A 9,335-nucleotide genomic window follows, 5' to 3' on the forward strand; every position below is an offset into this window, starting at 1 on the left:
TGTGGCCTCTCCCGTTGCGGAGCACAGGCTCCGGACGCGCAGGCTCAGCGGCCATGGCTCACGGGCCCAGCCGCTCCGCGGCATGTGGGATCTTCCCGGACCGGGGCACGAGCCCGCGTCCCCTGCATCGGCAGGAGGACTCTCAACCACTGCGCCACCAGGGAAGCCCGGGATTCTGTATTTTTACCCACTGCCTGAGATGATTCTTCTGCTTTTGCAAGCTGGAGAAACGCTCTCCTGAGGTGCCTTATCCACAGATGGGCTTCTGCTCTGCCATCCTTCCAGACTTCCCGTGATGGTCACCACCTCAGGAAGCCCACCCGATGCTCCTCCCCGTGAGGGTGATGATAACAGTTAACATGTACTGCGCTCTCACTGTGGTCCAGCAGCGTTCTAAGTACTGGGTGTCTAGGGACTGCCTTAATCCCTGGGAGGGGATGCTGTTGTGATCTCCGTCATAGCTAAAAAAAACTGTTGTGGCTGTTCCTTAGCCAGGAGGAAGCTCTCAGAAAGCACAGAGAGGTTGATCAGGTTACCTAGAATCACACAGGTAGAAAATATCAAGAGCTGAATTCTGAACCCAGGAGTGTGTCTTCAGAGCCCTCACTCTGTCGCCTAATGTGACCAGGTCACACCTGCCTATCTCATGGTCATCTTGTGGGCTGAGGGCTGACTTACAGGCAGGCATTGTACAACCCTGGGGCCCAGCAAGGTTCTATGTATGTGCTAAGGGCACCAGTCAATATGTGTGTCAGGATAAGAAAGAACAGGGATGACTGGAGGGCCTGGTGAATTCAGGAAGATGCCCTGGGTCTTTGTTTGGGGATGAGAAGGATGCGAGGAGAGATAAAGGATGGATAAAGTTAAGTATAAGCAGCAGTGCCTCAGCTTCCCCAAAAGGACCATCGCTGCCTTTTTCTCCGGCAGGTGCAACCTGGCCCCGGTGCAGGAGTACGCCCGGGATGTGGGGCTCAAGACAGACCTGGTGACCATGAACCCCTCTGTCATCCAGCGGGCCTTCGAGGACTTGGTCAACGCCACGTGGCGGGAGAAGCTGCTGCAGCGGCTGCACAGCCTCAACGGCAGCATCCTCTGGATCCCCGCCTTCATGGCCAGGGGCGGCAAGGAGCGGGTCGAGTGGGTCAACGAGCTCATCCTGAAACACCGCGTCAACGTGCGTACTGCATACCCCTCTCTGCGCCTGCTGCACGCCGTCCGCGGGTGAGCAGCCACGGGGTGCGGGGGGTGCTTGAGAGGCAGTTTTCCTTTCCCAGGTGCATTTGCAGCCCAGCTCCACCTCTCACTCGTTGTCTGACCTCTGCAAGTCACCTGGCCTTTCTGAGCCTCCCTTCCTGGAGAAGCAGGCTGGCCAATGTGTGGCATGTGGCGTGCCAGTTCTGAGCAATCTGTTGCCCCCACCCAGAGAGCGGTGTGGAGAATGATCCTCGGACAGCCACTGGGTGGAGGAGAAACCATAGGGGTCAAAAAGGAAAGCAGGAGTATCTGTTGGGAAGCGGTTGCAAGAGTCCAGGTTGGGAATCACAGTGGCTTAGACTGGGACAGTGGTAGTAGATATGCAACACTTTGGTCAGATTTGCTAGAACATTTGGAGTAGAGGCAGCAGGATTTGCTAATGGATTCTATTTAAGGACCTCAAGGGGTGAGAGAAAGAGAGAAATCCAGGATGGCTGTCGGGGTTAGAGTTGGAGCAGATGTGTGGACAGTGGTGCCATTCTCTGTGATGGGAGAGTCTGGAAGAAATCTGTGTGTGTTTGGGCATGTTGAGGAAGAGAGCTCTTTCTTGGGCATATTTACTGTGAGATACCTGTTACAAATACATCTCGTGACACTCCTGACTGCCAGCTTGGCCCTGCATCCAGTGGTCCATGCAACCACCTGGCAGTTCACAGTCCTGCTCTGGTGACATAAGACAGTTTCTGGGGGACATTGGAATGATCTTCACTGGGGCCTTAGCCTGACTTGGTGTGACCCTAGGAAGTCCTTTGAGCCACCCAGAGAGGACTCTTGCTGTCTTCATAAAGGTGACCCCCGACCCGAGGCACCCAAGCCTATGACCAGCACTGGTCTAATTAGGATGGGTATCAATACGGGAACCCATTGCCCCCAAGAAAGACCTAGAGAGACATTCAGTGAGAGGCAGCCACGTTCGTGGTTGATGGAGAACAGTGATGCCTGTATGGACCCAGGCTCGCTAGGGCTGCATTCTTTATCCTGGAGGTTGACCTGTCGAGCCTCCCTTTAGCACCCATTTCACCCGCTCATGGAGCGGGGATGCTGCGGCAGGCCCCCCCTCATGGATTTAGGCTCCATGCCTTTAACATTGTTCCTTCCTGGAAGGGGGAGAGTCTTTATGTGGTTTGGAGGTCAGAGGACGTGATCTTGGTAAAGAAAACAAGTCCCTTGGCTAGGGAATGGGCAACCACCTGGAAGAAACTATGCAGCCGGAACTATTTCCAGCTATAATTGACTCACTTTCACCTGTCAAAATAGCATTAAGCACCAGTAATAAGCCCTTTAAACAAACAGGCTGTTAATCCTGAGATTGCAACATCTTCCTTTGCAGGAACTCCCGGGAGGAAATACTGCAGGAGAGACGGATGGGAAAGGGTTCTCCTTTTCGCAAGGGGAGGGGGCAGGAATGAGGGCTTCAGGGGCCTTAGGATGGATTTCTGACAATGGCCCCCTCCCTCTGTGCGGACACTGGGCCCTGTAGGGTTTGGGTCCAGTAGGGCATCACTGAGAAGGTGGGCAATGTCTGTATTGAGAGGAAGGGCTTGCCTCTGTTCCCGCCAGGTGGGAACTTACCTGGTGTTTACTGCAAGAGGAAGAATGAGCTGGTGAGGGATGCAGAACAAAGGCATCTGAGAAAACAGCAAGGGGTCATAGAGAAGAAGGCTGAGGAGGAATCTGGCTAAGAGGCAATCTGGCCTATAGCATCAAGAACATGAGCTTTGGAGGTAGGGACACCTGGGTTCACATCCCAGCTCCGTTACTCCCTTGGTTGTATAACATCCTTGACCAGGTGACTTGTCTCCTGTACCCTGCTTTCTCTATTTATACTGGGGAGCAATACCTACGACAGAATGTGTGTCCTGTGCCAACACAGGGGAGACAGACAATCAGTCATAACTACTGTGATCATGGCAGCTGCCACCAACCACCAACCAAGGGATTAGACTTGTCCTGTAGACTCAAGAGGTAGAAGCAGGACCAGAGGGTGAAATCACTGGGAGGGAAATTTATTTAGGCTCCATTTAATAAAGGAGTCTATAGAACAATGGACTAAGTCAAATTCACCTGTCAGGAGTCTTTACCTCAAAGTTCCAATATGGGTTGTAGTTTGCAGAATAATCGTATTTCCTTATTAAAAATCTGTTGTCCAACAAACACCCCATTTATGAGGTGGGACAGGATAAACACTTTTTTATTGTGGTAAAATATACACCACGTAAAATTTACCATTTTAACCATTTTCAACTGTGCAGTTCAGTAGTGTTAAGTATTTTCACATTGTTGTGAAACAGATCTCCAGAACTCTTTCTTCATGCAAATACAAAACTCTACTGATTAAACACAGGTCCCCTTTTCCTCATATATCCAACCCCTGGTAACCACCATTCTACTTCTGTTTCTATGATTTTGGCTACTTTAGATACCTCATATAAGTAAAGTAATATAGTATTTGCTTCTTTGTGACTGGCTTATTTCACTTAATGTAATGTCCTCAAGTTTCATCCATGTTGTAGCATGTGTCAGAATCGCCTTCCTTTTGAAGGCTGAATAATATACTATTGTATGTATATGCCATGTTTTGTTTATCCATTCATCCATCAATGGACATTTGGGTTGCTTTTACCTCTTGACTCTTGTGAATAGTGCTGCTATGAACATGGGTCTGTGAATAGCTCTTTGAGACCCTGCTTTCAATTCTTTTGGATATACACTCAGAAATGGAATTGTTGGATCATACCATAGTTCTATTTTTAATTTTTTTAAGGAGCCTCCATACTGTTTTCCATAGTGGCAGCACAGTTTTACAATCTACCAACAGTGTACAAGAGTTCCAGTTTCTCCACATTCATCCAACACATGTTATTCAATTTATCCACATCCTGGCCAACACTCATTATTTTGGCTTTTTGATAGTACAGCCCATTGAAACCATTTTAAAGTGTACAATTCACTTAGAAGAAATTCACTCTTATAGGAAAACATAGGGAATCTCCTTATGACCTTGGGTTTGGCAATGGTTTCTTAAGTATGACACCAAAAACACAGGTAACAACAACAGCAACAAACAACAAAATAGATAAAAATGGACTTCATCAAAATTAAAACTCTTTGTGTGCCAAAAAGACAATATATCAAGAGAGTTAAAAAGCTACCCATAGAATAGGAGAAAATATTTGCAAATCATATTATCTAATAAGGGATTAATACCCAGAATATATAGAGACCTCCTATAACTCAACAGCAACAAAAATCAAACAACCCAATTCAACATGGCCAAAGGACTTGAATAGACATTTCTCCAAAGTAGATATACAAGTGGCCAATAAGCACATGAAAAGGTGCTCAACATCACTAATCACTAGGGAAATATAAGACAAAACAACAATGCGTTACAAATTCACACCCACTAGAATGGCTATTATCAAAACAGTGGAAAATAACAAGTGTGAGGAAGTTAGAATCCTTGTGCTTGTTGATCAGAATGTCAAGTGGGAATTGACTTTGAGCACCCTAGTGTCTTCATTTTACAAATGAGGAACTTGATGACCAGACAAGTTGGGTGATTTGTATGAGGTCACCCAGCCAGTAAGAGTCACAGCCATGAACTTAACCACATTGTCTCACTTTAATGCAATGCACCAGATGCAGCAGAAATTCACACCCACCCAGTTCTGGATTTGGGGGTGCTTTGAGCTCAGGGGGCTGGGAGCCGCTGCACTGAAGATGTGGTGTTAGGAGACCGCAGTGGATAGCAGCGTGTCAAGACTCCACCTGCACAGCACTGTTATCGCAAGCGCAGGGCAGCTTCCCCACCAAGCAGAACAAGCGGGAAGGTCAGGACGCCTCAGAACAGCCTTATAAGATAGATACTATTTCCATCCCCGATTTACTCATAAGGAAAGAGGCTCAGGAATGTGAAGAGGATTGCTCAAGATCACTCAGATGGGAAGAGGGGGATTAGAATCCACATGTAGAGGCTTCAAAGTCTCTGCTTTTCCCGCTGCCACCCGCCTTCCCAGATCCTTGACACATAGACTGACCACTGTCTGTTGACCATTGATGCCCCAAAGACACTAATTGATTAATGTTGACTTCATGGAGATCTTTAAGAACAGGCCACCAGCACCCTGTCCTGCCAACTGTCCCCATTTTTACCAGTGACTTACTTGAAGGCATCAATTGTCTGCTTAGCAAATTCACAGGTGATGTGACTTTTGGGGAATTCGCAATATTGGGGGCCTCAGAGTTGAATCCAAATTTCTCTTGACAGGCTGAAACAACGAGCCAATCTAAGAGGAAGAAATTTCATATGAATGAATGCAAGATTCTGTACTTGGGTTCCAAACAGTTGTACAGGTAAAAAGGGATAAACAGTACCAACCATCAGCAGATGTGTGGCTGCTCAAAGGGATAATGTGATCTTAGCATTACACATCCACGGCAATGGATGGATGGGTAACATCTTTGAGAGTCAGGGAGGTCAGCGATGGATTGTTGGAGAATCACATTCCGTTTTGGGTACCAGGCTGGAGAGGGGCCACAGTGGCAAAGAAATTCAAAAGTTGAAAGGATTTGGGAAGAGAAGTCTCCAAGGAGTATGAGAGCAATCTTTCTTATTCAGCAAATACTTACAGGCACCTCAAGGGTTCCAGGCCTGTGCTGGGGGAACACAAAAATCAATAAGTCAAGGCTCCTGCCCTTGAAGGGCTCGCAGATTTGGGCTGTGAGTCTCCAGGTATGGACTAGGGTCGGGAAAGGATCTAGAGTAAGTCTGGTTTCCTCTGGACACTGGGAAGAACATTCCAAAAAATAAAGATCATCTGAAATGAGCATAGTTGCTTCTTAGGAACGGATGACTTCTGCATTCTTGGAGATGTCCAGACAGCAAGGGATGCCCCTTACTGGGCTGTGGAGAGGGAAATATGTATTATACAGTTAGGGTGTTAGTTTGCTAGCGCTGCTGTAACAAAGTACCACAGGCTGGGTGGCCTAAAGAACAGAAATGTATTGCCCTACAGTTCTGGAGGCTAGAAATCCTCCTGGGGCCTCTGAGGGAAGAATATCTTCCAGGCCTCTCTCTTTGGCTCGTAGATGGCCATCTTCATCATTCTCCCTGTGTGCCTGTCTGTCTCCAGATTTAAGGACATCAGTTATATTCGATTAGAACTCACTCTAGTAGCCTCATTTTAACTTGGTTTTCTCTATAAAGACCCTTATCTCCAAAGGTCACATTCTGAAGTACTGGAAGTTATGGCTTCAACATATGAGTTTCGAGGGGATGCAATTCAGCCTTTAACAGTTGGGCTAGATAGTACCCGCCCCACCCCCACCCCACCCCACAGAGAGCCTTTGATTCAACACACCTGTGCTAGGAGAATCTCTACCCACCATGTACTCTCAAGATTCCTGCCATCTGTGGCAGTTATCGGTCCTGGATATTGCAGGGAAGTGGGCAGCGTGGAGCAGAGACACTGAGCAGAAGGCCTGCCCTTCGACACTCACTGCCCCAACCCAAACTGGCTTCCAGGAGCTTCTGGCTCTGCCGGCCCTCAAGGTGGCACAGTGCCCTGGCTGGCTGTTGGCAAGGGGCGTGAGCAGTGGAGGGCAAGGACACCCAGGCAATTGAATTTGGCTGCAGGAAGTGGGAAACTCTGGTCAGCAGCTGGTAGTGAATGGCTCTAATTCAGTTACCACAATGGGGAAGGCTGGGACCTACAGAGAGGGCTGCCCTCGGGCAGGAAAGCAGCTCGCTGGCTGGCCTGTGCAGCCAGCCGCCCAGCCCACAAGCCTAGGGCACAAAAGGCCGGTGAATTCATGCTTAATTAGGCATCAGGAGTGCTGAGCCTAGGCCCTCGGAAGGCACTGATCCAGCGGGCACCACTGCCAGGGCTGGAGCAGCGGCTCAGCAAAGTAGGCCTTGCTGCCTGTCAGAGGGGAGCAGAACCTGAGGCCGGAGGGCAGGTCCAGGGCGTGAGAGGAAACAGGGTGCAGGGAGGCAGGGGAGAGACCAGCTAAGGCTGGAGGGGGCCCCTCCCAGACATGCCTATCAGAGTCCACAGAGCAAGTCTCCAGGGCTGGTCACAGGAGTTGAGGCCCAGTCTCCTCCAGTGGACATGGAGTGTGGAAGTGCATTGCATGGTGGTGTTACCTACAGAAAGGGAGGAAGGTCTGGGGTGTTAAAGCACAGATGGCATTGGTCATTTTTAATGGATTGTCTCCATTTTTTTAAAAATAGCAATGGACATAGTCAAAAGAAAAAGCCACAGAGTATGGAAGGATTTCAAGTGAAAAGTGAGCCCTCCTCCACAGAAGCAGCCTATTAAACTGGTTTTTCTATGTGTATCCTTCCAGAAATATCCACGTTCACACCTAAGGGAGCATGTTTTAAGTACTGCACTTTGCTAAATTCCGGAAATTATTCCGTATCGACATGCAACACCTCATTCTCCTTCACAGCTGCCTTACACTCCACCGTGTCTGGACCATGATTTCTGTTAGCAGAAGGCATCAGTGGGCATCGCAAGCTTTTCCAGTCTTCGGCTGGCATGATCAGTATTACAGCAGTTGTCCTGGACTGGCATCTACACACATATGTATATATATGTGTGTGGTCTTGCTTTTTAGATGTGCCATTGCTAAAAGAGAGAGATGGATATATGCTATATGCATTGTTAGTTTTCATAGAGATTGCCAAATTGCCCACCACAGAGGCATGTACCAATTTACACTCCCACCTATGATTATTGAAAATACCTGGTTTCCCATAACCTCCCCAACATGATGTGTTATCAACAACTATTATCTCTGCCAATCCGGTGAAAAATGGCATCTCGTTGTGTGAAATTGAATTCCTTTAATTATGAATGAGGTTAAATATAACTTTTTTTTTCTATTTGTAGTGGCCTCAGTTTAGATTCCAGAATCGAGCCAGAAGGTTTAAACCCCCAAGAAATGGTCTTGCTGGGTCCCTGCAGGGCCTCTAGCGACAGAAGCGATACCTGTGCGGGAGCTGCAGTCTCTAGACTCCCTGGGACCACCCCCACGTGTAGCAGGAGGAACGCCTTAAGTAACCGGCATCATGGTTTTTCCTTCTTTCTTTCGGCAACATACTGTCTAGGATGCCGTTAGCCCACCTTTCACATGTGAGAACCCAGTGGCTGCCTAGAAGGGTTTAGGGTGAGGCCAGGCTCCTTCCACCTCTCCTGCCAGTGCCCCCAAAGGGAGACATTAACCCCTACTTGCTACTCTGTACTCACTGCTTCATTAAACAGAGATCTGTGAGGCACCCACTCTATGGGTGAGCTATGCTCGGATCTGGGGTTACATGCAAGCAAGAAGTCAACCCACTTGCTCATAGAAGTTTAAATTGTAGGGGAGGAGGAAGACAAGGAAACAAATCGTTACAGCATAGCATGATCAGTGCTAGGATAGGAAAAGAACAACATACAGTACACAAAACCATCCAGGCAGGTCCTAGAAGGCTTCCTTCAGGGAAGCTGAGAAGGAGTTGCCAGCCAAGAGAAGTAGGAGGTGGTGGTGTCCTGGAAGAAACCAGAAGTTCCTGGTGGCAGTGTGGCTGTGCATGCCAGGTGGTGGGAGGGATTTCAGGCCCAAATCTCAAGGGCTTCACAAGTTGGGCTGAGGCTGCTGGATGTTATCCTGTGGACCCCGGGAGTCATGGGGGAGCTTTTGGTGGCATGGTAGTACGTGAGGCTAGCCTGGCTTACTTGAATGAGAGCACTGGCTTGGGTAAGCATGGAGGCCTGGGGACCAGGAATCAGCCTCAAGCATCCCCAGGGCTTAACCAGCTCTGCACACCAGCCCCAAATTCTGAAACAAACCCCCCGATCTCCAGTTCCACAAAGCTGGGCAGCTACATCCTGAGATGCCCCCCAAGACACCAGAGCTCTAAGGTGCTCCCAGGGAAAGACAGCAATGGGCTTTGAGGCCCCCTGGATGAGAGACTGGGCTGGTGATGTAGATGACGAGAGAACAGGAGTCTGAGAGCCCTGTTTCTGGCTTTGCTGATGATCCTGTGCAAAGCATCACCAAGTATCCCTCGATGACCACCTGTGAGGCAT

General features: G+C 48.7%; 1 protein-coding gene across 2 annotated transcripts in view; it reads left to right on the forward strand.

Annotated features, from left to right (window-relative positions):
• Positions 1-9,335, forward strand: part of ST8SIA2 (ST8 alpha-N-acetyl-neuraminide alpha-2,8-sialyltransferase 2) — a 57,769-nt gene that overhangs the window by 43,104 nt on the left and 5,330 nt on the right. For both annotated transcript variants that reach the window (XM_007447933.1, XM_007447934.1), the window contains one exon: positions 928-1,221. In XM_007447933.1, the coding sequence (XP_007447995.1) occupies positions 928-1,221 (294 nt within the window). The remainder of the gene's footprint in view (positions 1-927; positions 1,222-9,335) is intronic.

Source organism: Lipotes vexillifer, unplaced genomic scaffold, assembly GCF_000442215.2.
Source record: "Lipotes vexillifer unplaced genomic scaffold, Lipotes_vexillifer_v1.1 scaffold1503, whole genome shotgun sequence".
In the NCBI taxonomy this organism is placed as follows: Eukaryota; Metazoa; Chordata; class Mammalia; order Artiodactyla; family Lipotidae; genus Lipotes; species Lipotes vexillifer.